The sequence below is a fragment of the Numenius arquata genome, chromosome 17 (assembly GCF_964106895.1).
Source record: "Numenius arquata chromosome 17, bNumArq3.hap1.1, whole genome shotgun sequence".
Taxonomy (NCBI): Eukaryota; Metazoa; Chordata; class Aves; order Charadriiformes; family Scolopacidae; genus Numenius; species Numenius arquata.
Window position 1 is genome coordinate 9,919,798 of NC_133592.1, and position 27,484 is coordinate 9,947,281.

Here is a 27,484-nt window from a genome sequence, read left to right on the forward strand (position 1 = left end):
CTGTGCAGTCTTGGGTATTTAAACCAATTTTGAGAATTTTCATGTTTCTAAAATGGCATCAGATTATATAGCAACGGCTATTTTAGAACTTTGAAAACGTATGCTTATTGGTTTGTGACAATAATTACCGGATAGACAATGTAACTCTTCACAGATTTGTCTAATAGCAGACATGCACATGAAATTCAGCTTTTGGTCAAACACAGTTAATTATAGGAGGCTCCAGCAAAACCAAAGTTATTCATACAAGTATAAAAAAGGGAGGAAAGTTGTGGAGGAACAGACATTCTGACTGCTGACTGAGGTCGGAGGAGAATTCTTATTCAACATTTTAATATCATTTTTTTCCTTTTTTTTAAAGTTCTGGTTGTGCTTGGTTTTGAAAAGTGTAAACAGTTCAGTTACTTCTAGCTCCCTTCCCCTGTTACCATCTGCCAGTATATTTAAGGGAAACCTTCTGTACTCTTTTCAAAATATGATTTTGAAATGTTAACTTTCTGTGACCCTGCATTTTTCTTTAACGCTAAAGGCTTGTTCCGGTTAAAATATTCTCAAGGGCTTTAGCTTTAGAAAGAAGATGACCTAATTCTCTTTTGAGCCAGATAGAAGTACAAGGAAGGCTCCAAGTATAGGGTACTTACACTTGGGATTATACAATGTGTGGTGAATTACATTTAATATTTAAAATGTGATATATAAATTAGAACTGTGTGTCTTATAATGACTTGTGTTTCAAACTATTCTATCAAAGCCTGTAGTGCTCTTTACTGAATATCCAGGGACTGATTTAAAATATTAATAGAAAATTTTAAGAACTATTCCTATTAAATCCATATGAAAGAAGCAGATTTTTAAATTCTTGGATAAAGGAAAAAGATTATTCAATTATGTCTTCTTGCAGTGACCTGTGTGTGCTCTTGTGATATCTCCTTTCTTCCCTCTCTCACTTTAAAAATATATCAGCACATACACACGTGGACATAGAAGTTAGAAAGTTAGAAGATTCTCGTATACTGCAAGATAATCTGAGTTCAAATGTCCATTTGTCTTTAAATCCTCTCGGGGAATTAGTAGGAGAAAGGCTCTATTGTAATTCAGTGGTCAGTGGCTATTTTTCCATCGTTAAAATTGCTCTGCAGTATATTTAGCAAGAGTAGTTCTTTGTTTTGCTTTTTAAAGACGTTTTCTGCAATGAGCTGTGTGGGGTATGTCAGAAACAGTTTGGTGGCAGCGTGGTCGCTGAAAGAATTGTAACTCAAGCATTTGAAGTAATCTGGAAAAACAGAAGATGTCATTCCCTTTGGGATCTGGCATTCTGCAACATCGCCGTGGTTCAAAGGGCACTTTCTCTGTGTAAAAGAATCTTCTAATTATATATCTGGCCCACAATGATGCATATTTCTTATGGCTGCATAAAAAATCCTCTCAGAATATGGAGATCAGAGCTATACAATGGTGTTCTTTCTCCAGTTCACAAACCCTGTAGTTTCAGGGGTCGGGATATAATTTGATATAATTTCATGATTGTTCAACTACACTACATTTAAAATTTTGTTACAGCACAGAACGTACTGTGATTCCCCTCCCCCCATAAAGACTGAAAATGATGTTTTAAAATGGTATAGAAATTTTAAGTAAAACCTTAAAAAATAAAATAAAAAACTTGGAGTAGCCAGTTCCAAATCCATCCAACGAATATATATGGATGTTAAGGCACCTGACAAAAATGAAAGCCTGTCTATGGCATAAGGATGTTAACATTATGTAGGTGCCAAATACGTGGTACAATTTCTGTTTTACTTTCCTTAAAACAGTCTCATTGTGTGCCAGTTGTGTTTGTGACTATGTACCGTTTGGAGAAACTACTGGCCTTTGAACAGCTGTGTTAATTCTTACACATGAAGATGTTGGGATGTTCGAAGATGACGTTCTAAAACATCTGGTTACTGTGATGAATTGTATGCAAATTAATGCATATTTGGGGTGAAGGAACAGGCCCCAAATCCAGTTTTCTTGGTTGACAATCCTAGAGCAAAATCCATTTGAGAGTAATTTCTGTCGTTCTTTTTTTAAAGAACAAAAAAGCGTGCATTATTCTCTTCCTACCTCTCATAAAATATCACTGGCTTTAGTCTTAGAGTCACTGCCCTCCAAGGATTCGATTTATTAAAAGGAGTGTTGCAAGTAAAACAAGGGAGACATGGTTTCACTTGTGCTAAAATTTCAGTGTTACGCCATTTCTTCTGAAGTTAGTGGGAAAATAGGCTGCTGCCACTTCAGTGCTGTAGATTTGTCAGGATTAGAAATGATCCAAAACCAGCGTTATTTATTGAGCGTGACATGGTTTCTCCTGCACGTGTTACAGGAATGCTCTGATTCCGTGACTAGGTCTTTCTTTGCTGAAATGCTACGGGGAAAACTGGAGCCGTTAGCAATGATCTGTCCATCTCATGGTGTCCAGGCTCTCCCAGTAGTTCCTCCCTTAACTTCAGTTTGTGGTGGGTTGGGGCAGGAGACTGAGTTCTGTTACCATTCCTGGGGCTTGGAGGAGCCTGGTGAGATGGGAGATCAACAGCCACGTCCATCTGCTGAACGTCTTCAGGACAGGCTCTTCTTTTCTCATTGTGCCTCACTGGCTTCTTTATCTGTCCAAGATAATCCTGCAAAGTAAGAATCGGAGTCCTGGTGTGGATTGGGCATCTTTAGAGCTAAAGGGAAGCTGAGATTTTGAATGCTCTGTTACAAAACAGATGCCTAAGCTAATTTTCTTTTGACCTTATCAGTCCTGCTTGTTGCCTTGAGACTTTTTAGAACTATTTACTTCAGGTTTGCAACAAGCTGACTAGGAAATAATTTCGTGAAGGTTTGACACCTTCTTTATATGCCATGCTTTAATTACCTTTTCCCCTTGCTGGAAACAAGCAACACTTCCTCGTGCCTTTCCCCTGGTTCAGGAGGTAAAATCCTTAGGACTTCAATTTTATCATCAGATGAATGGTCCCGTTGAACACTGTTGTCCTTATCGTGTATTGCCTGTCACTGAAGTGTCTACTATGGGCTTAAATGATGGGAGGGTCAAGCCTCGGCAAACCCTGGTTTTGTGATGTTTAATAAGAACAAGGTCATTCTCAGGCCTCCTCTTAAATTCTTATCCAAAGTTGTCCCGGTTCCAACCCATTAACCTCCTAATTTCCTTTCCCAGTCCTCATGCAACCCCTGGGAAAGGTAAATGTCACACAGTTGATACAGTGTGAATTCTGTGTTCTCTGTAGGTGGGGTTGAGGTTGGAAATGCTCTTCTCTGCAGATACTCAGCAGCAGTTAGGGTTATAGCTCACATATTGCCCTCGTAGGTTATCCAGGAGAAAAGGAGGGTTCACCTGAGAAGGAAATATGGATTTAACCTGTTCGTGTAATGTTATCTTACGTTGGAGTTTACTCCAGTAAAGTTCTTACGGTCTATGCTACCTATTTGGAAAATGTCCCGTTTTTAAATCCCCCAAGCAGTTATGGGATGGTTTATCCACACCTGTACTTCTGCATTGTTTAATTACTTGCAGTAATTTTTTCCGATTATCCTGCTGCTCTGTCTTGGTTTTGCACAGCTTTGGAACATCCTACGAGTAGCTATGCTTGCCCTTCTCTTTCGTGCCCATTCTTGCCTTTTCAATTATTTGAATCTGCAGGAAAAGCATTGAGGAATTAAGCTTTCTTCAAAAAAATGGTGCGAGATCTGCAAAGTAGTTTAAAAGACAAAACAAATGGGAGAGAAAATTACATGGTTAACCATACAGGTTTTAAGATCTTTTTCTGAAACTTGACTTGGTTGTAACCTTTCTTCTGCTTATAATTGATCTCTGCTAGAGTAAGATATTAAAGCAAAATATTCCTTCTTTATTCGTAATGGTCGTAAATGCACAGATTGTTTTCAAGGGTAGTGTACAATAATTGAGCAGGTTTTAAATTTTCAGGAAATCTCTTCCTTACAATTGTATATTGTGTAAAGACCTTTCAGTGTGAGGATACTGAGATTTGACGATCATTTTGAAATGCAGAATTAACAGAATAATTTCTTTAAATTGCTTGACCCTTCTAAAGAAATATTTCTGCTCCTGTGTCGCCCAGTATGTTTCACTCCAGAAAAACTTGTTAAAATAGCTGACTGTGCTCCTTCCCAGGCGGTATGGATTGCTGTGCCGGGGTGTTTGTAAGTAGGTTAAGGCTTTTGGAAACTAGTTGAAAGTTTTGATTCAAGGCTAAAATGTTTCTTGTTCTTCTGTGCTGATGCACCCATAAATGTTGCTGATATAAAAATTAAATTAGATAAACTGTTTAAATAGAGATTCCTCTCTTTTGCTTTCAGGAAGACAATTGTGACACTTCTTATACTGATTTAGTACTGAATTTTTTTTTTCTTGATAAAAACGTCAGTCTGCTGAGGGAACTGATTGCACCTTCGACTGAGCTATCAAAATGCTGTCTGTGAGCTTCAGAGAGAAAATCTGCTCTAACTTCTGAATGGACTGACTCATTGCTTACAGCCCCCTCTTGACTCAGCAGAAAATTATTTAACACTTGCAACCAAAACTGAAAGAAGTTCATGCTTCACAACTGATCTGCACCAACTACCCTTCCCACAGCCCCCTTCAGCGTAACCCTGTTTCTCATAGGGGGGACACCCCACAGCTGCCACCCCCCTTCCCTGCATGACTTGACCGAGCCCCAGCAGGACTGATAGTCCTTCACATCAGTCAGGAAAATACAGAAATCTGATCATAGAATCATAGAATGGTTTGGGTTGGAAGGGACCCTAAGATCATCCAGTTCCACCCCCCTGCCCTGGGCAGGGACACCTCCCACCAGACCAGGTTGCTCAAAGCCCCGTCCAACCTGGCCTTGAACCCCTCCAGGGATGGGGCAGCCACAGCTTCTCTGGGCAACCTGGGCCAGGGTCTCACCACCCTCACAGCAAAGAATTTCTTCCTGAGATCTCCTAAATCTCCCCTCTTCCAGTTTGAAGCCCCCTCATCCTATGGCTCTATGGGGTAAAAAGCCGCTCCCCAGCTTTCCCGTAGCCCCCCTTCAGGCACTGGAAGGCTGCTCATCCTTGATGAGGTATTTTCCTTTGAGGTAGTTTCTGTAACAAAAGAAAACCCAAGTTTTCCTTCTCGTCCTCAAGGCAAGTCAATTAATATTTTAAAAGATGAGCCTGGAAACTAAAATTCTTACCTGTCCCAGAAATGAAGAATTTTAGCATTGGTAGTAACATTGGCATAGCCTGTCGCAGCCCGTGTCCCTGCACAGGGGTGTACCGGTAGCTGCCTGGGGGCATGGACCCCGCAGGACAGGGGGGTCCCACAGAGCCTCTGCCTCTCCCTTCCCACGCTGCAGGGCCGGGATTCACGGCTGGAGCCGGAGCGGGGCTGGGAGGGGAGAAGGGCCTGTGGCTGCGGGAGAGTGGGACCGTGGCGGGGTGGAGGCTGGAGCCCGTGCCATTGAAGGGCCGGCCTGACCCCTGTGGGCACCTTCCAGCTGAACCCACTGAACCTCCTGCTGCCATCTTTCTGAACTGCCTGATTAGCATAATAAAGTTAAACCGAGAGTCATTATTTCTGAATTGTTTTTAATTCTTAACCCCAGTTTACTGTTGGTTTGTGTGGCCTGCATCATGTGCCCAGGAACTTGCCTGCATTTTTCAATTACATCAGCTTGTTTAATAAATATTACCTCTTGAACTTCTTGTGTACTCTTTAACTTTCAGAGCCATAACATTATTATGATTTAGAAATAAAGCAGGATAATCATAGCGGTTTGGGGATGTTTTATTTTGAGAGAAAGAAAATAATGAACCTTTAATGTGGTCTTTTTTCCTACAATGGCAAAACTTAAAAAGGAAAAAAAACCCAACCTTTCTTGAAGAAAGATTAATGAAAGTAAAATAGCGATCTTCCTGTCAAATGTTGTTGCTGAATTTATACACACAGCTGCTGTTGGCAGGTGTACACCTCGGGGAGCGAGGGATAAGTGTAATTTGGTGCAGTCCCTGGGTCTGTGTGTTGCAGCGGGGTCTGTTCCCGGGGCCTTCACTCCGGTTCCTCCCGTTGCAGCTCCGGTACTCTGCCCAGAGCCTCTTCGACTACATGAAGAAAATCCAGAATGATGCCAGTGCCATGGAGAGTTTCTGCGGGACGCTGCTGAAGGTCTTTGAGGACAACCTGCGGAATGACCGGTAATGGTTTTCTTTAGCTTTTTTCTCTTTACCAGCAGGACTGTTTGAAATCAGATGTGTGGCACAGCTTCTGTAGTACGCCTAACGGAGTATGCCAGGCCCGTGTAAATTTGCTTTAATACACCTGTTTGGTAAAATGGATAACAAAAGAGTGATCGTAGAATATTTTGTATTTACTAGAGATTAATATCAGGCATAATGTGATAAGCACCAGATTTTATACAATGCACTATTGGGGGTTGTATATTGCTGCACGCTTTTCATTCTAGTCCAGTCTGCGTTTTGTTTAGGTAACGTTTTTTCACAAATACTTGAAGTATAATTTTCTTTTGAAGATTCTTCTTTAAAGGTGACTCATTCTGCATAATGAGATTAATTTCCTTAAGCCTCACTTATCAAACATTTGCAAAAATAGAAAATATTCCCTAGAGGGGGAAAAACTCACAACTATTAATAAAATTTTATTTTATTTTAATTTTGTTTCTTGTCTCAGCTGTTGAAATAGACAACACGACCATAGTTATTCCAGCTGATGTGTTGTGTGTTGGTTCACTTGGTAATTACCTGTAGCGAGAAGGTGTTGTAAATTGTGATACATTTCGTGGAATACATTGTTTGGATACTTGAAAAGAAATTAATATTTTTTTATACTGTTAATTGTGTCTTCAGGACCCTGCAAGTTTAAACCAGGAGTGTTGTTAATTAGGTTTTTTCCTGTTGGCTGTAATGAATGTCCCCCGCTCAGCCAACGAGGATGATTTAGCCAACACCAAAGTTACCGAGCAACCTCCTCTGTGTAAATTAGAGTTCTAATTTAAATATGTGTAGGTACATAGGAAGTTTATTTCTTTGCTTCTAATTAAAAATAGTGTATATATGTATGCCAAGAAGTGTATCTACATCGTTAAATTATTTTCTTTCATCAGGGTGTCTGTACCTCTCCTGACGATGCTGGACCAAATGCTGGCAAACGGCTGTTTTGATATATTTACTGTGCAAGAGAAGTAAGTTGTTGAAAGTCTTTTTTGTTTATTTTCCACTATGCATCAGGCCTCTTAAATCTCCCACTGACCACTCCTGACTGTGGGTGCACAGGACTCTGAGTGTGTGTGTATGTGGATATAACATTTTGGTTTAATTTCCCTGAAGAGGGGCAGCTGTGACCAATTCTGGACCAGATGGCCTTGAAAGGGTCTTGATATAACGTCTTTGACTCTCGTATCAGTGTAGAAGTTGGTTATTAGTTCATCGGTTAACAACCAGTACATTAATCAAATTCCATTTGCGTGTCCCACCTGGCAGACTTGGGCCAGTATCAGACCCATTTAGCTTCTGGCCTTTACTGGCTTCCAAAATGTCAGCTTTTTGGGTACATTCCTCATGTACTGTCAGCCTGTAGCAACAGCAGCGTCCTGTTGTGATGGTGTAAAATAGTGTGCCTACAAGCTATCGCTTCCAAAATCCCACTGCTTTTGTTAATGTGAATATCTCCAAAGAATTTAATTAAGATTCTAGTAAGAAGACCAAAAAAGGCATGTCCCAGCTTTTCCATACTGAGTTCAGTCTTCTGGAAAGTATTTAGTTCAGGAATGGATAAACATGAATGAGATGCTCCAATGTGAAATCCTGCTTTTTTGCAGATGTTTCAGAAGAGAATGATTTTAATTTCAGTAACATTAAAATATATTCCACAAACTCTCACAGGCAGCATCTTGGCACATTTACAGATATTTGCAGAACTGTACAACATGAATCCTACGAGCACGATACTGGATTTGGAATCTGTTGATTCAAGAATTGCTCTCACAGCATATAAATTTGAAAAGCTTTTATCACTCTAAAAGTTTTAATTGAGTCTGCTCTTGTTTTCAAGTGTGTATTTAGATAATCTCTCTTAAATCATATTTGGCAGTGCCTTTTTGAGCAGGAATTTACAATGAGTCAGATACAGATGGAATGAATATTACTTGTTTGGTTTGGTAATCGTGCCAGGGATCTGGAGCTTCCACACAGGCTCCACTCTCCCCTGCCGGGTTATGGGTCAGAATCCCAGGTGAAGTCGGTGTCTCCCACATCACAGGAGAATTTAATTCCCGCGTGTGGCAGTTTGTTGGTGATGTGGGTACGTTATGGTTGAGAGGATGGAGGAGTTAGTGTGTGCCCCTCAGGGGGAGCCCAGTGAGCCTGCGTTCGGGAAGAGCCCGTGCGCGAGGCAGCTGAACGTGGTAAGTGGCTGAGCCCAAAATTATATTTAGTGCAATGTTTGTGCTTTCTTACTTTGGCATATGTTGTTTGGGTATAGTTAGGGACGGATAAACACGGATCCTGGCTCCAAGGCCTGTCTGCCCACACTCTCACATGGCATCTACTCCTTTTTGCATAAAAAAATACGGACAAGTGTGGCTTTGGGTCTTCTCTCCTGAGTGGGACCATTTACCCCCTTTCCAAAGAACCATGCTGTAAAAATGTAGAAATACAATACAGAATGAGCCTGAAAATTGAGACACTTTGCTTGGGGCCGTGCAAAGGCCATGTGTGCATGCTTTTTTCACGTACTTTTGTAGAAAATGTGCCTGTAGTAAGTGGGAGGAGGTGCACGGTTGTTTTTAGGAAACAGTCTTACTGCTGGTGAGCAACTTCCCTGTTGCCTCAGTCCTGCAGTGCATTTCTGGCTTGTCATGTAGCACATGAAAAACTTTCCGGAGAAGCTGGGAACGAAACATTAGCATTCCTTGGGGTGTTTGGATCCCATTTCATCTCCTTCCCTCGTTTTTTACCACATTGGGCCGAGTGGTGTTTTAGCAAGGGAACTTGGATTGTAGGATGTCCGGCATCGGGATTATGCCTCCACCAGCCCCTTAATAGTCAACTGTCAGATCAGAAAAAAGTATTTGCAAATGCATTTTGAAGTTTCAGATGGATATTGTGCACTACCCTGGACCTTTTTTTCTAATAAAACATTAACACTCCAGAGCAAGTAATATCCTACGCTGCTTAATTTAAACAGGATTGATAGCTGTTGGCTGAATGTTTGACACTGGTTAAGAGCTCAGTGCTCCTGTTGAAGCAAATTGCCACACGGTGTCACTCCTGCCCCGCAGAGGCATAACCTGCGGTGCATTTTCCTGCCTCTTCACACCATAAAGCTCATCAAGTTCAGAATACGCAGCTTGACATTTCTGTAGATGAATTTCAGCGTTCGGGAAGCTCTCTCTATGGCTGGTCTCGCGATCTCTGTGCAGGAGGGCAGGTGGAGCACTGGCTGTTTCTCTGCTGTTGTTGTGATGCTGTTTAACGTGAGGTTCGTTTGTCACTTGTGGGTCGTTTCCGTGCCAGGGCCCTGCTGAAGCTGCCAGCTGGGAGGCAAAGTGTAGGGTACATACCTGTGCTGGAAATGAATCACCCCTACTATCACCAGGGTCAGCAAAAGGCAGTCAGAGGCAGCTTTTTTTGTTGTTGTTGTGCTTGGCTTAGTTTGAATCTATAGTTTGAAAAGAAAAGCTCTGCCTCCCATTTTTGAGGCCATTACTTCCTACTTGTCTTAAGCTGGCATAAACCTGAGAGTTCCCCTCCCTTGAACTGGCAGGAATGGGTTGTATCTACACGGGAAGTGGCATTAGAGAACTGTTCCAGGTTTAAAACACCCTTCCTCTGGTAAAAGTGAGATTGCAGTCGTGCCTCGATCTGCTCTGCTGTGTGCTCACAAATTGTGCCAAAATAAGGAGGGAAGTGGGGGAAAACCCTGTCTTCTGGCAGCAGCGCAGGTGTACGCTGGCCGAAGCGTGGGTGAAAGTGCAGCATCAGTCACCTGCCGTTTCCTCCCACCACACGCAGCGACGGAGTTCCCAGATGAAATGTAAGTTCTTCTCACAACCCAAAACCTCGTGATTTCATCTCAGTGTCCATTGTGAATTTGCGGAGCTGTATTTATAATAATGTAGCGACTGTTAATTGATTAGAGAGACTGCTGGAGGCAAAGGGCGACCTGCTTGAAACAGCTGCGATAAATAAAGCAGAGCATATTGGGCTTTTTTTAAGCTCACTGATGGCTACTCTTACAAAATAGTGGTAACTGTCAGCTCCTCGCTGATAGTGGGACAAGGGAGAGGGACAATCAAAGAGAGTGAACCAAACCCACTGGCAAAACTGGCACTGGAGCATTGTTTTCTGGTGATGGCTACTGTAGCTGCAGGAGTCGTTCCGCTGGTCTGGTGAGTGAACGATCACCGGAGATGCTCAGGCCACAGAGAGCCCAGCGATACTGCTCGTTCCTTCCAAGGTATCATCATAACATCAGGCTCATACTTGGTACCGTGTGAGCAGAACAGCCTTTGAATGGCAATTCAGGATCTAACACTTTCCCCATGATCTCAGACTAATGATCTCTATGTATTACATGCTGCTGTGGAGTTTTTTTAAAGCAATTATACTGCTGTTGCTCAATAAACCATAAAGAGCACGGCAATGGCTGTCCTCTGGTTTCATGGCCACCCCACGTGAGGTGAGGTGAACTGTTGGGGTGAACTGTTGACACTCTGGTCACCTTTAGGAGGAAAAAGCCGGCGCCTTTTTGCAGTACTGAGTGCGCCCAATTTACATAATGTAAAGACTTTAGACTGATCCCTTTTCCCCACGTGCCGACTCTGTTTCTGCTGGCACCGTGCCCACACAGGAGAAGGAATTTTCTCAATTTCCTTTAAAGAGGCCAAGCTATTTGAGTCATTTGAGATCACACATAGGTTAGGTTTAGTTATTACAAATGTGAAATTGGCAAATGACAGAAAGGAAAGTGCGTCTGTTTTAAACACAGAAAGCTGCACATAAGGTTATGTGTATTAAATTTATTCCAGATGCTCTTGCTCCAATTGGTCTCTGTGTTGCTATACTTCTCAGCCACGTCCACGGGGTTCAACCAATTTAAATCTCACCTAATTCGCTATATTGCTGTTGGTCTGTGCTGAAAGCCAGGCGTGCATTGCAGGTATTGTAATTGTCTACACAGTGTCTGTGTGTAATCGGGGGTGGGAGGAGGAGAAATTTCACCAAGATAAGAAAAAACATACCTCCTCTAAATAGTAAGAGAGCAGATAGGCTCTTCCTTCATCTGGACAATTCAATGTCCATAGACACACGCACAGACAGAGTCATGCAGGTGTCTGTCATCCTCCTGATGTGGCTCCTCCGTGCCCATTGTACACCTTAAAATGGGGCATCCCTGCTGAGGTGACTGCAGGCAACGGGGGACAAGGACCTTGCTCTTTCAGCATCTAATGGAGGTATTTTAAATCAGCCCCCTCAGACTTTTTGGTCCCAAAAGCCACTGTCAGCTCTGAAGGTGTCTTAGGAAGCCCCAATAGCAACGTTGAAAACCTGGCAATTTTATTTACTCTCTTAATGTGGTTTTCTGGACAATATTGAGGCAGCTGTAGACAGCATTCTTTAGCTTAATGGGTCCATGGTTTGTTGTTTGGGTTTTTTTAACCAAGTCAATATTTGCCAATATATGCCAGGATCTTGTTAAGAATTTTTTTACAAGTAATTAAAAAACACTAACTCTTGTCTGGAAAACTATATATAACGAGGTGCATTAACTTAACAAAACATCTTGTCACTCCTATAAACCTTTTGTTTTAAATGTTCTGGTTTTCAACAGATTACACTACACAGCTTTTTCGAGTAGTTTTTAGCCCCAGCTTTGACTCCTGGTAGCAGAGAATAAACGTTAGGATTTTTGCTTTCCTCTTTACATACACAATACAGTGAGGTTTCCAAACTATACAGTCTAGAAGGAATTGCACTTGCCAGACAAATATGAAATAGTTTCTTTTGCATCTATGGCACTTCAGCTTTGAGTGTAGCAAGTAAAAGATTAAATAATTTGTACTGAAATAAAAGCAATATTCCCTCTTTACTTCTCCTTAATAGATCCTTGGAATATCCTAACAATACTTGTGTTTGTATGAGTGTCTGGGAAAGAGCTGTGAGAAGCACGTTTCCCTTTCCCAGACTGTGTGGAAAAGGAAAAGAATTTGCTAAATATATTTAAAGATGGCTTCAGGCCTCATACACTTAACAGAACTGTAAGCCCTGTGTTTAATTACGTTGTCTGGAATCACCGAAGGAATTCGGGCTGTGAAATGCTGGAGTACTTAAGAACAACATTCATCCCCTTTTATGTAAAGGTTGGTTGAAGACCGTAGGGAACGACCAAGGCACCACCATGATAAATAGACAAAATGATTTTTATTTGGCTGTAGAATATTTGAATTCCTGCCATAGTATTTCTGATCGTACGACGCCGTGTTGTAAACACAAGCCATGACTAGCCAATTATACATATACTCAATTAGTTTGGATAAATGTAGTTCATACCTCAGCATACAGGTAGTAGCAATGTAAATAATTAATACTAATCTCTTCCCTTCAAAAAAAAAATAGAAATCCAGTAACGTGGTGGCCAAACTCCTTGGTGTCTTTACCAAAGGTCCACCTGAAGCAGAGTGTGCTCTTGTGGCAGAAGCAAGTACCATCGTGTCTTTCCTTTCCTTTGAATGTTAATTTGGCACCTTTACAATCATTACCTGTGTTCAAAATTCTACTGAAATCCATTGCTTATCTTTTTTTTTTCTCCTCTCTCCCATTTTCAGCCATCCCTTTTCCGTGAAGTTACTCACCCTCTGTAAAGAAGAGATCAAACGATCCAAAGACATCCGGAAGCTTCGCTCCAGCATAGGAGTGTGAGTTGCTGAAATAAAGTCATCTTTTCTCTGCTTATAAAAAGAAGTGTAGACAATGCAAGTACAGGACATACATACTAGGTGTAACAACCAGGGCTACTTCGTGTGAAAAACGCATACAAACGTATGTAATATGAGGTGGTGAGGTTCGTTCTTTTACTTCTGGGTGGTTGGGGTGAAAACATACGAAGGATCTGATAAAAATTTAACTGCTGTTAAAATGCTGTTGGTATTGTTAAAGATGCAGTGAATCATTTGCTTTTTTTCGCTCGTAGAGAGCTTGACTCGGTGCCAATGCAAACTGTCTATAATTGATTAGATCTTACATGTGCGCCAGAAAGAGCTGAAAACACCTGCGAATTTAGTGTCTGGCTTTAGGGTAAGAGCCCTCAGCTCAGCCGGCAGCGAGGGGAAACCCAGCCTCTGCCGGTCGGGAAAGACAGCCCCGGGCGGGGAGAGAAAGCATTGCAAAGCCTGAACCAAGGTTCGCTGCCAGAAACTTGGCAAAATTATTCAGGTGTAACGATGTCAAGCAGTGCTTTTATTGACTTTCATTTCTTTATTGGCAATATTTTAAGAGTGCAAGAAAGCCTAAAATGAGACGTAGCCCGTATTTCTAATGTCTTTCACTTGGAGCCCACCCTGGCTGTTGTGGTCTTTGCCGGAGCTGGACTCGGAGCTGGGTTTGGTGCTCGGAGCTGGGTGCTGTAAATCCCTGTCTGTCCTTGGCTTGGCTGTGGGGCAGCTCAGGAACCCTTCAGGATTCCAGTGCTCTCACCCTCCCTGTTGGCTTTCCCACAGCACTTAGAACTGAGATTTCCTGGGGGTGGGAAAGCTTCCCCTCCCGCCCTTCTGTCTGATACATTTTCATTCTGATCCTCAAAACGCACTTTTGCAGTTATAACACAAATATTACACAAGTTCTTTTTTTTTTCTCACATGTCCTAGGTTTTGTGGCCTCATTCAATTTCAAGGAGACATGAGAGAGAAAGTTTTATTTCAGCTGTTTCTCCTCCTTTGCCATCCATTTCCTGTAGTAAGTATTGAAGACGTTGTATATTATCAAATGGATTATTTAATACACTTTACCAGTAAAAAATAATTTTCAGTGCATTAAAGCAGGATTCTTTTTCACAGATATTCGTGTATACAATAGGTTTTATTTTAGGGTAGAAGGTGGCACCTGGGAAGGTCAGTGGCTGCTGCAGCCCAGGACGCTTCATCTGTACTCGAGGGGTGCAGGAGAAGCCAGGGCTGCAGAAGTAATTGCAGGGGCACGTAAAAGAACGTGCAAACCCGTGAGGGCTTGAAGTGCTTTGAAAACACACGGAAAGCCCAGTGTCCGGCCAGTGCAAACCAACACTGGTGGTTTATTCTAACATTGACTACATTTGCCGATTACTTTTTGGTAAGGTTAAGATCATCTGGTACTCAGCAAAGCTTGGTACTTGAGATCTTTATTCCAGCCGTTTCCCTGTTGTGTGCACTTGCTACGTGAAGAATCCTTTGCAGGAAGGGCACAATGTAAGAACTGAAGAGAGATCATTCCAATTTCATCTTTTACTGGTATTTTACATAATATGTACATTTTGTTTTTACAGCTGAGTCAATATAATTTGGCATTACTACTCCAGAAATAGCCCTACACATTCTTTGCCTTCCTTTGGTTATCATCAGGCTTTCTTGAAAAAACCCCAGAATTTGGTTTTGTTGCAATTTTACTGCCTTCCCTTTAGTATAGTTCTACGCATTGTGCTGCAGAAACCAGCCTAGTGCACACACCAGTATCACCACTGAACGGTGCTCTGGGAAAAATACTTGCAAATTAACTGCCTCCAGAAACCAAGAGTGGAAAAAGCCACCGTGACTCCCATCACCATCTATCTCCCAACAGTTTTTTACTGAGTTTTGCTGACTCTTACACTCTCCAGACTGGGAAACCCATCGGGTTTGGGGGCCTACAGCAACCAAAGTGAGAGCCAGACTTTGGCTCAAGAAATGCTCTGGTTGGGCCATTCTCAAACACTTGAATTCGCTCCCTGCGGGGGCCAGACCTTAATCTGAAATTCTGCAAAACTGAGTGAAAATAGACCGATGGGAGTAGCATCCATTTCCTTGAGGTGCAGAAATGAAGTCCCTCCCTGCAGCAAATCGCTGTCGGAGGCGAGGACAGGCTGTAGTTCTGAGTATTACAAAGCGCCCACCACAAAATGTGTGGAGAACCAGTACTGGCACTGGGCTCTTCCCTGCAGGACTCCGGATACTTTCCTAACGGTGCCTCTTCCTCCCAGATCCGGAAAACAACGGCCAGTCAAGTTTACGAAATGCTCATCACCTACAGCGACGTGGTGGATCCTGCCATCATGGATGAGGTTATGACCATACTCAGCGATACCAACTGGTGAGTGAATTTATTGCCGGATACTAATAAGAGCCGAAATAAATTCTGTATCATTGAAGTTAAAAAAAAAAAAGCCGATGCCTCTGACAGCTGCTGGGAAGGGAGCTGTAAGAAATGATGCCGTGTTTTCAGCTATTTATTGCTGCTAGGCCAGAAAAGCATTGCTGAAAAGAATTCTTGTGTTTTAAAGAACTCTCTGGTATATTGTCCTGCTGGAAGGGGTATGTACAAAATCACCACTAGATAAAGTAAAATATCTGCATTTTTCTAAAAACATAAAAAGGGAGGAGATGTTGGAAATCGTCCATGAAGCAGAGAGAGAGACTGGGCTGTGCAAACAGTCAAACTTCAACTGCACAGGCAGTTTCTTGGCATTTATGAGCACTGGCAGGATTTTGGGAAAGGAAGGATCTCTGCAAGCTGGAAAACAACAGAATGAGCAGAACAGCTCAAATCTCCCATGAAATGTAATTGCTCAAACTGATACAAACGTTGTATTCAAGCAAATATTTTGAATTGGAACAGTTTAGACATTTCCCAAGCATATGATCGCAGGAATTAAACAACCGCTTTTATATAATTTTTTTTTTTTTTTTTTTACCTACTGTTACCTGTAACCTCTGCTTCTCCCAAGCGCGGGGGGAACCGGGTCTCTTCAACGTTCACCAGAGCAAGGTGTCTTTGTGGGGCAGGAGGGACTCCTTCTGTTGGCACCCGGGAGGTGGCAGGGGGAGGATACTCCCCAGAATTTGGGCACTACTTTTGCCTCTTCTGCAAATTTTAGCATTGTGCATTGTGGTCCCCTGGAAAAGTTTATAAAGACCGTACACCTCCGATGTTTTAGGAAATATAGCGTTTTAAGATACTAATTAGTTTGTTAGTTGTGCTGCCCTGTTGAACATTTTTGGGTTATGGGTCTGCCAGCCCAACACCGCCTCAAGCAGCAGTCACAGTTAACCCATGACAATAGACAGACATACAAAATATATATACAATTTATTTAGTCGTTATATTCAATAATGGCTTTTTGTCTTCATTGACATTTCATGGAAATAAAATGAACGCAGACATGTTCAAAGAACAAATACGCTTGAAGGTTGTAGTTTACATATTTTCAGTCTGTATGCTTACATTATTTAACTTTCATTTAATTTCTATTTTATTTCTGCGCTTGAGCTTAAATAACTTTGTATTTGGAAAAAGAAAACTAAGTTGGTCATTGTAGGGGGTGGCTGCTGCTATTTTTCTGAATTTTCCAGTACAAATTTAGAGTAACAGTCTCAGATTCCAAGAACTGGTTATCACCAGTTGTTAAATCGCTGCCCGTTGTTCAAACGACTTGCTCAGCTGAACACTGATGCTTCGTGCTGTGCTCGGTGCGAGTCAGGGCCGGCTGGTGAAATCTGAATTTAAGGGCAGGCTCCCTCAGAAGTCACAGAAAGAATTTGTTAAGAGAAACAACCGAGCAGGGTTAGATCAGAGCTTCAGAGGGATGTTTACAGTAGCACAATTAGACGTGGTACGCACCAAACTGCTACAGAAAAAGCAGTGGTCGTTCAGCTCTACTCGTAAATGGGTTATTAAACCAAAGCAAAATACTTCCTAAAAACCACTTCAGAAAACCCAGCATTCTCTTTTCACCTTGTCATTTCCGAGGTGTCACTGGCTGCATGCTTTAGTCTCAGCTCAGGGCCTGCTCCGAGTTCCCCGTTGCAGTATGGCCACTGCGCTATGATTAAAGAAGAGCAGCTCATTTACTTAAAACTTAATTGTTTTATCTTGCTAGATTTGAACTGTTTACAAAAGAAGATACTTGAAGTCATTGCTGAGTGTCAGAGGGAGCTGCTTGTTACTGTCAAGCTCTCTCAGCGCTAACCCGAGCACAGTACATGAGCAAATTCGGGATTACAATAAGCATTAACAGCAGGAAGCCAGATGAGAATTAATATTTGGGGAAGATGCTAATTACTGGCACACGCATGTTTGGTCCTTGTTGGAACTACAAAGAGTTTATCATATAATTGTGTAATTTGGAATTTAAACAAATTACGCTATGAATAAAAACTTTTGTTTAGCTACAGGAAGGTTTCCAGTATTAAATGTGACAAATTGTCCAAAGTATATGAACACAAAAAAAAAAGTTCAGGGTTTTTTTTTGATTTTTTGCTGTAGTTTCGGGCTCTGTTTATGTGTCAGTCACATCTCCAATAGCCCATTTACAGCTGTTACTTAAGAAAACCAAAAGAAATGTACTGAGTTGGTGGCACCAGCAGTCCCACAGCATTCCGGTCGGAGCGGGGTTTTGTCCAGCAGCAAGAAGAATGGTGTTTGTGCGGATTTTTGGCATTTTGGGGCTTTTTGTAACTGACAGTTCTTGAGGAAGTTACCTCACGGATGTCGTGCTATTTCAGAAACTTTGTAAAAGACTCAGAAGTTTTAGGTTTGGATTTTCTGTTTCAGGAGAAAGCTTCTATAGATGGTAGAACGTTCTCCAAATCCAGGGACTGTTATTTAAATTCTTTGTGTGACCTTTTCTAAAGCAAAAAGGAGCTATAAATTTAGAGAATAAATTAGTGAACTTCTAGTCAAAAGGCTTATACGAATAAATGTGTTTTGATTTTTTTTTTGAACACAAAACCCTAGAATAATAGTCTTAGATATTTTACTAGTAATTGTGCCTTCTGAAGCCCTGCTGTGCATTTATGTTTTCCTGGCTTAAGATGGTACAAAAACATTACACTGTTCTTAAAATTTGACCCAACAAACACTTCTGCAATTTGAAATGTATATGAAAGTAGATGCATACATTGTAATTTAACAATACAATGGGTGGTGTAAGACGTTGTCTGTATGTAGCCAACTCCAGGGTTTAAATTTTGAATTAACTGGAGGCTGTTTCTTCCCGCAGGGAAGCTGAATTGCCGGTGGTAAGAGAAAAACGCAACTATCTCTGTGACCTCATGAAAGTGCCCAAACCCCAGCTGGTGTCCAAGGTAAAGTACGGAAATGTGCTCCTGGGGGGGGGGGGCGGTTAAAGAAACAAAGTAATGGCCAGTTGTTCCCCCAAATCTACCCCGTACCTGTGTGTGACAGGGGCCGTTCTTCACTGGTTTGTGAATGTATCGATGCACAGCACGAGGAACGGCCTCCCAGCTGACAGCAGAGCACACGGAGCTGCTGACGGTGGTTGTCTTAAGCCCTTCCAGTCTCGTTGCCTGAAAACGTTCCTGACTCGTGGTGTGACATCTTACTGGGAGAAAACACAAGAATGAAATAATACACTACGGATGTTTCAAAAACCGTTCGTCTGCCCTTTCCGGGGAAAGAAAAAAGGATAAAAACCTCCCAGTCAATTTCACCAACAAAATTATCCTGTGGTTGTGCAAAGCCACGGGATCCTAGGAAGAATGTAATCTAAACGTTAATACACCGATAAGAAGACAGACACTAGATCCGTATCTAGCTCCCATTTCATGTTGCTGCTGATAGTTTGGGACTTCCCATCTGCTCAGTAATTTCAGAACTAGAGAAATCTGTGCTTTGGTAAGGGTTTCTGAGAGCTTCCTTTCCTCTCTGTCCAAAGATGAGGAGGTTGAATTATTACTGTTTGGGAGAGAACATGTGTTAACTTGACAATTTACAAAGAAAAATTATTTTTATTTTGAGTAATATAAGACAAGGTGAAAACACGTGATGCCTCAAGGCTACTTCCCACAGGCATCCCCAGCGTATCATCTACTCCTTAAACTACTCCAGAGCTTAAAAATAGTGGTCTATCAATTTATTCTTGGTCTTTGTAAGTTTTATTGTTCTGCTTTCATAGTTCCAGAAAGTTTTGTCCTTTTTAATTAGAATTCAGAAACATCACTAGAAGAGTGGATTTTCATTCCTTTCATTTTCTCACTAAGAAATTTGAACATCATTAAGTTTATTTTCATGGCTAGGATTATGGAAAGTGTTCTTTTGTTGCCCTGCACAGTTCCCTTCCAGAATTGCATTGCCCTTTCCCACAGCTGCAGCGTCGGTGGCTGAAACTCACTGAGTATTTCCTCCTCCAGAGCACCCAAAGGTGACGGTCACTAATGGCATTTTAAAGTGCTCGTGGGACTGGCCCTTTGTGACGTTACATTATTTAAGTCTCTGGGGTCAGCCAGTTCCTCCTGTGGGATATCTCATAATCCTTTACACTGAAGCTGCTTCCTAATAAGTAGATCCTGTGTTTTGACCTGTCATTGATATAAAAAAATATATATTTTTTTTAAAAGTGTATTTTAAAAATTGTTCAGCAGACTAATACTCAAGATGTCTATGAATAAGTTTCAAAGACCCCCTGCTGACCCCACAGCAGTTCTTTCTGCTCATCTTCCTGTTCTTACCCAGACAGTTCTGCAGTTTTTCTGCTTTTAGTACAATTTTAAGAAACCTGCAACTAATATATTTGTAATTTTGGAAACCAAGAATTTCAACCCCTGGCCCGTACAAGGCATTCTTTTTACAGCAGAAGTTGACCCGAGCGTCGCTGTTACAAGGTTGTCTAGTCACCCACTAGAGATGACGTGTTCAAAATGAAGACGTTACAAGATGAATTCACTGATCTCAAACTTACTTCAACTCCTTAATTATTGGAGGCTGAGAGCAGCCCGACAAGTGAGGAGAAAACTCTCTGATATAAACAGAAGAATAATAAATAGCCAAATATCCATGTGGGCATTTCAGATGGAACTGTCACAAATAGCATCGGGAAATCTGGAAGTTCCGTGGCTGAATTTGGAGCTTCACCTTTTCCTCCTCTTTTAACGTAAGCAAATAGTACAACATTTAGCCAAAAGCTAAGCCTGCACCTGCCCCGATGCTGCTGGAGCTCACCCCAGTGCCACTCGCTGGACTTGAAGGACTTTTCCCACCAGCACAGGTATCCCCAGTGGCCACCAGTTTGTGCTCACACAAGAGCACGCGACGCTCTGCTCCTCCGGAGCAAACACACCCTGAGAACAGAGGGGACACAATAGAGCAAGCCGAGCCTAACATTGTGAAAAGGTGAATGAACTTAATTTCATATCAAATCAACACTTAAAATTCCTTTAAAACTTGTACAAATACCATTTGCTGAAGGGTAGTTAAAAATTGAGGTGTTAAAAATGACTGTAAATATTACAGCTCTGTAAGTCTGTGTTTTCCTCTCCACATAGTTTACTTAATTACGTAAATGGGATGCTGTCTGACAGCGGTATGTGCTGCTCCACGGCCCCTCTCCTGTTCTCTCTCTCTCGGCAGAGCTCGGCGTGAGGCAGCCGCGGGGCTGGTCGCTGGGTGTGAGTCCAAGCTCCTGGTCCGGGCGCCGCTGGGACGGGAGGAGTTTGTGCTGCCGCATCCGGACAAACCGGGTTCTCGGCGCGGGCTGCCAAGCGCTCTGTTCAACCAAACAAGAGGCGGAGGTTACATCCTGAAGCATCGTGCAGATACACCGTGTGAAGGCAACTAAAGATTCATTACGTTTTCGGGTTTTAGGGTCATTATCTGTAGCCACAAGATGGCGGTTTCTTTTCATACTCTGTCACAACTGACCTGGCTTTTTTTTGGATGTTCTGGTTTCTACAGCTCCGAGCGGAGCCCTTCGGCCTGTGCTTTGCTGTACACACACGGAGTGTTACACCCGACTTGCTGCATTAGTCTCTTTAAAAGAATTGTTTTTCAGCATTAAAAATGACAACGCTTAGTGATAATGAAAACTTCCCAAAGCGTCTCTGTGGATAAGGCTGTCGTTTCCATCTCGTAGTTGAACAAAAAAATCCAGGTTTCACTTCAGCCAAAGTCCCAGCCTCTCAGTAGCTCTTTAGATAAAGAATTCAAGCAAACGTCTTTGTGGTAAACCAGCTTTAAGGACTGAAACTTCACTTTTTTTGCTTGAAGAGCACAGAGGTGACTCAGTACTTCAAGCAACTGCTAGGAATTTAGACCATTTCTTATTGACTATAAAATGAAATAGCTCTAACATTTATCTCTAGTAAGAATAATGTGATGGGGAGGACAAATGCACAGGCAACACGATATTCTAATTAGACTGTGTTAGTTGATGGTTCTAATTACATATCCCTCTGTCCCAGCACTTCAAGTGGAACAGCAGAGCTCTGTGTGTGTATACACACACACACATCTATGACAATTTGAGTTACTCAGCACAAAGATTAATTTAATGATTAGCACAAATTACTAAAGAATGCTAAACCTCTGGACGCTTTGGTCTTCCTACACCCAGCTCTGCAGAGGGTAACACACCTTCAGCAGCGCTGCCTCACTCACCTTGGGGTTTAGTTGAAGTGATAATAATCCCTCCCTTCCCTCAAGTTCAGCATGTTCAGGTTTGTTTCAAAGGCTCCACCTGTCAAATCCTGTGCCGGAAGAGAAAGAGAATTAGATCGACCCGAGAAACTCATTTCAGGTTGTAACAGGTTTTGGTAATTTGGTTCTTTAGACCACAGGAGAGAGCCCCGTTGCAGAATCAAACAGAAATAAACCAAGGCTCAGAAATGTTTCCATTCAAAAATTAAATGTGTGGTGAAAACTCAGTGTTCAAATTAATTTGAAGGACTAAGTCCTAGTTTCGCAATTCATTCAAGATCCCAAACTGTCACTGGTCCGTCATGTCAGCAGGGAATTCGACACAGAAACATAAGCCTTGATGATGGCTTAGTGATGGCCTTCAGCCGCCACTGACGAGTCCATAAACCCACCATTTCCCACGTTAGGACACAGGGTACAAGTCGGTTGCACTTACCTTGCGGAAAATCAACCTGCTCCAGAGAAGGGTTAAAAAATACATATATAAAAGAGCCCAGATGCTAAATTAAGCGGGAGAGTTAACACCAAACCTTTCATTCCCAGAGCACAGACCGGGGAGACAGAACAAGGCGGGGTCTACAGTAACTGCCCAACAGTAAATTTACAGAAAACTTTATACAATCGAACTGGTTTGATTACTGAGAGAAAAATAACAATCCCTTTGATTGGGAGCACTTGGACACTGGAATTTCAGCATGGGACAAGCTGCCTGAAAAAATAGATAAGCGACCCCTGCTCCCAGTACAGGGCCAGAGGAGTCCTTTCTTGCAAACACCCCACTTAATAAACACATCTAATCCTCAAAATTACCCTCTTAGAGCTGTGTATAAATGTGCAGGTTTTCGTCAGTATCAAAACTAAAAATAATCCCTACCACGAACTGCCAAATGAATGAAATAAGGCCCCAGGACACTTTCTGCTTCTTCAGGACGGGGGTGAACTGATTTTGGTAAATAAAGCAGCTACATTTGGAAGTCTGGGATGTTTAGGAATTTGTTAATGACTTTTGTTTAAGAAATTAGCTAAGAGGATCTGCAGCTGATTCTGCCTTACATAAACTTCCAGCGGTTCCACACACCCGGCTGTAGCTGCTGCACAAGGGATGTCCCTTTGGGTGTTTGTTCGCTGCGAGACCCGACGCGCAGAGCTGGGTAAAGCCACTTCTCCTAAATCGGCTGAAAATACGGGTCATTCATAACCTCTCTTTTAACCCCAACCTTCCCCACAGCCAACTGCGCACTTCAGTCACGGGGTGGGAAGGACTTGGAGAGAACTCGCCTGCAGCTTCCAGAGATACGGCTCCATACAAATGGCTACTGAATTCCTTAAATTCTCCTAAAAAGGGAGCTGCTTCCAAGATAGACTTTAGCATCAGCTTTACAAGCTCTGAAACTGTTTCAAGCAGGTCGAATAGTATTTCCAAGGAAAATATTGCATATTACTGAAACCACACTATGGCCCGTAGCGTTCCGTGACCAGCAAGTAGAAAATGCTGAGTGGCCACGAGTGGAAAAACGCACGGAAATAACAACTGGAGTCATGGACCGGAGTGCTCAGGCAAGATGTTGTATAATAGTCTCATTGTAAGGGCTTCACAAATTAAATGTGCTTTATAACAGGTTGCACAGATGTTTTGTCTGGGGACTCCCACCCACCATTGTATGTAGAATGAAAAATTAAATTAGTTGTAATATTAGTGGCTTATCCAAGAGTTTATCAACCAACAGTACATGATAATGCCCTAAGGTACTTCCCGTCTGGTTTTACAACTCAGAGTTATGATCTCAGAGCTGATCGTAAAGTTGGGAGCGCTCAGTTAAAAGCGGAGTGCACCAGATGAGATTCAGCTCCTCAGTCCTTGAACAGCTCTAGCGCGGCCTTACAATGTCGGTGTTTAGATGTAGCTACAGGTTTTAGTTACAGTTAGAGACTCTTTTAGTAGCATTTGCAAATAGAATGTATTTGCTCTTTTGCTTTAAACCTTCTGTGTTATCCCATACATGAGAAAAGCTACTGCAGTAAACAGAAATCTGTTTTCCTAAGGAGCAAATGCCGATTTTGCACACAAAGCAGGTACTCACCAGCTTCACGCAGATGATGAACGGTGGAGTTGCGTCTCTGAAGTGACATACTGGAATTTTTGGTTTTGGTCTCTCCTGCAGGAAAAGGCAGCAGATTTCAGCAGAGGCACAGCGTTACCCGTTAGCTTAGTTTTAGGGGTTACTAAACATTAAATGGGAAAAAAATCTTGAGACCTCGTGCTAAATAGTGCAGCTGGTCACACGCTTCCACTCATTACTTTGCCAGGCATCTGAAGTACCCCTTACTTTCTTACCATAATCTTTCAATACAATTGTCTTTCTTTGAAGGAAGTCACACTTTACACCAGGGCTGAAGGCAGAGCTTTCTGCTGCTGAAAGGAGAAGGTCTCGCTCATCTTCTCCACTGCTGCTTCCTTACCTCCAGGCTCTACTTTTAGCCCTTTCCCAAACAAGTCAGACTGGCCGAACCCCGGTGTCAAACCACGCTCAGGGACCTCTGTGCTCACAGGATCTGCCCCAACGCCCAGCGAAACCAAGAGCTGTCTCTCACCAACTGCTGTAGGGACTGAATCCGGACAAAACTTTACTCCAGGTCTTGAGCTAATTGCTGTCATGAAATTAATAGTGCAACAAGACAACTTTTTTTTTTTCCTATATGGTTTGTTTATTGCCATCTAAGTATCATGCTTCCTTGTCTAGGGAATAAAATGTAGCTGCCTACAGTTTTAGGCTCCCAAGGAACCTATCGAAGTTTGATTCAGATACAGTGTAACCACAACACGGATAGGTTACAATTAATTGGTCACAATTAATCACAGAAGCCTTATTTATTTTAATGGATATTTGACTTTTATCCATCACGGTCCAAATTCTACTCTCACTTCTGAGAAAAAACTGTCAGTGAAGACTATGTTTTACCCCGTCATCAGAATCCTGGCAGAGTCTATCTATTTTTATCGTTCTAAACTGACCCCGGGGAGCGCGAGGGCCGCAGTTCCCACTCCAGTATCGATCCCCAGCGACTCAGCCTGCTCTCATGGGCTCCTTACCCCAACGAGTGGCTACACAATATTAAGAGCAGTGCTGTGTTCTTTCATCGCGTTTCCCAGAACACTCCAGATCACGGTAAAGAACGCAAGAGTGCTTGTAACTAACCTCCGATTCCTCGTAGGTGTAGAATCCTTTTGTTATTTTCTTTTCGTCAACATCACAAAACGCGGTCACCTGGCAAAACAGAACAGAGCATCAGAGCGTTTCAACCCCATTCTTTGCTCCCAGCAGGTATCTCACCCATAGTGCGTCCACGTCAGTAACACTCCCGGTGTGAACGGGCACGGGAACGGGGCAACGCACCTTAAAAAAATCTAATAAATCCTTTCTGGGTGTATCTTAAGGAGGTGGGCGCGTTCTGCAGTTCTCTGCAGGCACATGACGTTTGTACAAACACGAGAACAGGTGACCGAAGCTACTGACTGTGACAGAGTAAACATCAGCTTCAGTCTCTGCGATACACCACGTAACCTAAAGCCAGAGACTCGGCTCCGCGTTTTGGCGCTTCCACCGGACGCTCAGAGCAGAGGATGCACAGCCCGTCCCGCAGCGCTGCGCCACGGCTCCGGGTGCTCTGCCCACACCAGCCTCAACTCTAACACACCAACTCTGGGAACTCGGAAAATTTCGGCTGAGGTGGTGCATAAACACATATAATTGCTGCTTCGTCTTGGTTATTCTCGCTGTAGTTATGGAAACGTTATTTGCAGCCCCAGTTGCCAAATATTTCGGATGGTTTTTTATTTGCATTCCTCATTAAATATGCAGGCACGATAAATGCCTGCAATCCCAAATACGCAGTGGCCTCATTTTTGAACCGTCAGGCTGGCACCGATATTTTCAAAGACATTTTAGAATATACATAGCTGTGTCTTCCTCTGACTTCCACTGGATCCGTTCGTATTATCTACACAGAGCTCTTACGCTGAAGCAGAACGGTTACGATAGTCAAGGTCTTGCAGAAATCGATTGTTCTGGTGGAAGCTGGATAGCAGTCTTCCTATCTTTTTTATTGTTGCATTAAAAATTGATTAACACCACCTACTGCTGAGAAAATCTGAAAAGCCAAACAGCTGTTTATTAATTTATTAAGTTTGAGAAGGCTGCAAAAAGCTGGCTGCTTTCTGTGTCTCCAACCCTCTCACGCATTTTCCTCCTGTGATTAAGGTTTTTTTCTTTTACCTAAAGTGACCTCATTCTGTTGGTGCAGAGGAAAACACCGACACGAGAGCGTTGGTGTCATAGCGTTGGACTTCTGCATTCTTATGTATATTCTATATACACACATACATACATATATATATATATATATATGAAGGGAAGCGAGTAGAAGCCACTGTGGAGAGAGAGATTCCTTAGCTGTGTCCTTTCCGTTCTGTGTTAACCACCTTTAAAATTCTCCAATATTCTGCAAATCTCAGTTCCACCACTAACGTTTCACTGTCCTAGAAGCTGGGATCATTAGGAACACAATTTACCCGGATGCGTCTTCGCTGTCAACCCTGCGGAGCTCTGGGAGTAAATACAGTTCGATGCATTGACTCATCTCCCAATAATTCAAGCTCTTTTTTTCAGCTGCTTATACTCCTGTAGATTTTAAAAACCAACACAAACCACTAAAACTTTTCACTTAAGGTGAAGTGAAATTCTGCCTCCGCGTTAACGCATGGTGTTAGAGCGCCAGAGAGAGTCCCTGGAGCCCTAGTTTGCCAACAATCCTAACGCTGCTCTCATCCTGTGCCGTGACTCGTACTGATGTGTCTAGAAAATTCTGCAAACTGCCTTTGGCCGAGTAACCACAGGCAGACTCCCGGTAACAGCCGGGGAAACACCGCGCGACAGGGAACCCTGGGACAAAGGGCCCCTGGAAGCTGGAAAGGCCTCCAACCTTTTTTTGAGTTACCACTAAGGTACCCCATGTATAATTTCCAATGGATTCAGCCAGCTTAAAGCTGATATTTACACTATTAGAAAGCAGGTCAGACTTGAATGGGCAATTTTTCTGCCAGACTGTGCACCATGTGGGTGGCCAAAATACAAGTCGACTATTTTTCTGACACACGCTATTTATTTTCCAATTAAAGAAAATCTGTGTCTGGAGTCTAAATACAGGACTTAGGCCCAGTTGTTTATCCTACAGGAACTCACGGCATCAGGCCTGAATGAACTGTTTACTTTATGCTATTACGATGAACCCAGAGTTACCTATTTATTTTCCTCCATTAATGGGCTTCCTTCTTCTATCTTTTATGAAAACCATCTCTCCGTACGTGAACTCGTGTCTCCCAGGGAGGAACCTATGAATTATAAAGCTATAAAGCAGTCTCCAGTTGGGTTCTTCCCCCCCCTCCTTCTAGCGAAGTGGCTCTTTTGCAATGCCTCTGGCAATCTGACCCCACCGAAGCTCACACAGTCCTCAGATCACACGTCAGTTTGAAGAAAATATATGAATGATTACATATTTTTGTTTTGAACATCATTTATACGGAAATCTGCATAATTGCAAAACAAAGAAAAAAGACTGCTATTTCTCTCAGCTAAAACCTGGCAGAGACAGCTCGGTGTCTCACCTACAAGCTGCGTAATTACGGTAAGTGATTTTTATAAATATGGATGGCAACATAAACAACGGTGTAAGGGAAAAAGGAGAAATTGCTTTCTCCCTCATAAGAGAAAGTTTATGTGGC

General features: G+C 42.5%; 2 protein-coding genes across 2 annotated transcripts in view; one reads left to right on the forward strand and one right to left on the reverse strand.

Moving 5' to 3' along the window:
• Positions 1–21,145, forward strand: part of TBCD (tubulin folding cofactor D) — a 123,423-nt gene extending 102,278 nt beyond the window's left edge. Inside the window, exons 34-40 of the mRNA XM_074159952.1 lie at positions 6,107–6,228; positions 7,155–7,232; positions 12,876–12,965; positions 13,914–14,001; positions 15,257–15,366; positions 18,275–18,359; positions 20,641–21,145. Of these exons, the coding sequence (XP_074016053.1) occupies positions 6,107–6,228; positions 7,155–7,232; positions 12,876–12,965; positions 13,914–14,001; positions 15,257–15,366; positions 18,275–18,359; positions 20,641–20,652 (585 nt within the window). The 3' untranslated portion in view covers positions 20,653–21,145. The remainder of the gene's footprint in view (positions 1–6,106; positions 6,229–7,154; positions 7,233–12,875; positions 12,966–13,913; positions 14,002–15,256; positions 15,367–18,274; positions 18,360–20,640) is intronic.
• The window catches only part of B3GNTL1 (UDP-GlcNAc:betaGal beta-1,3-N-acetylglucosaminyltransferase like 1), a 120,907-nt gene continuing 113,394 nt past the window's right edge, over positions 19,972–27,484 (reverse strand). The window contains exons 10-13 of the mRNA XM_074159955.1: positions 24,903–24,971; positions 23,787–23,861; positions 21,667–21,755; positions 19,972–20,776 (exon numbers count right to left, since the gene is read on the reverse strand). Coding sequence (XP_074016056.1) covers positions 21,675–21,755; positions 23,787–23,861; positions 24,903–24,971 — 225 coding nt within the window. The 3' untranslated portion in view covers positions 19,972–20,776; positions 21,667–21,674. The remainder of the gene's footprint in view (positions 20,777–21,666; positions 21,756–23,786; positions 23,862–24,902; positions 24,972–27,484) is intronic.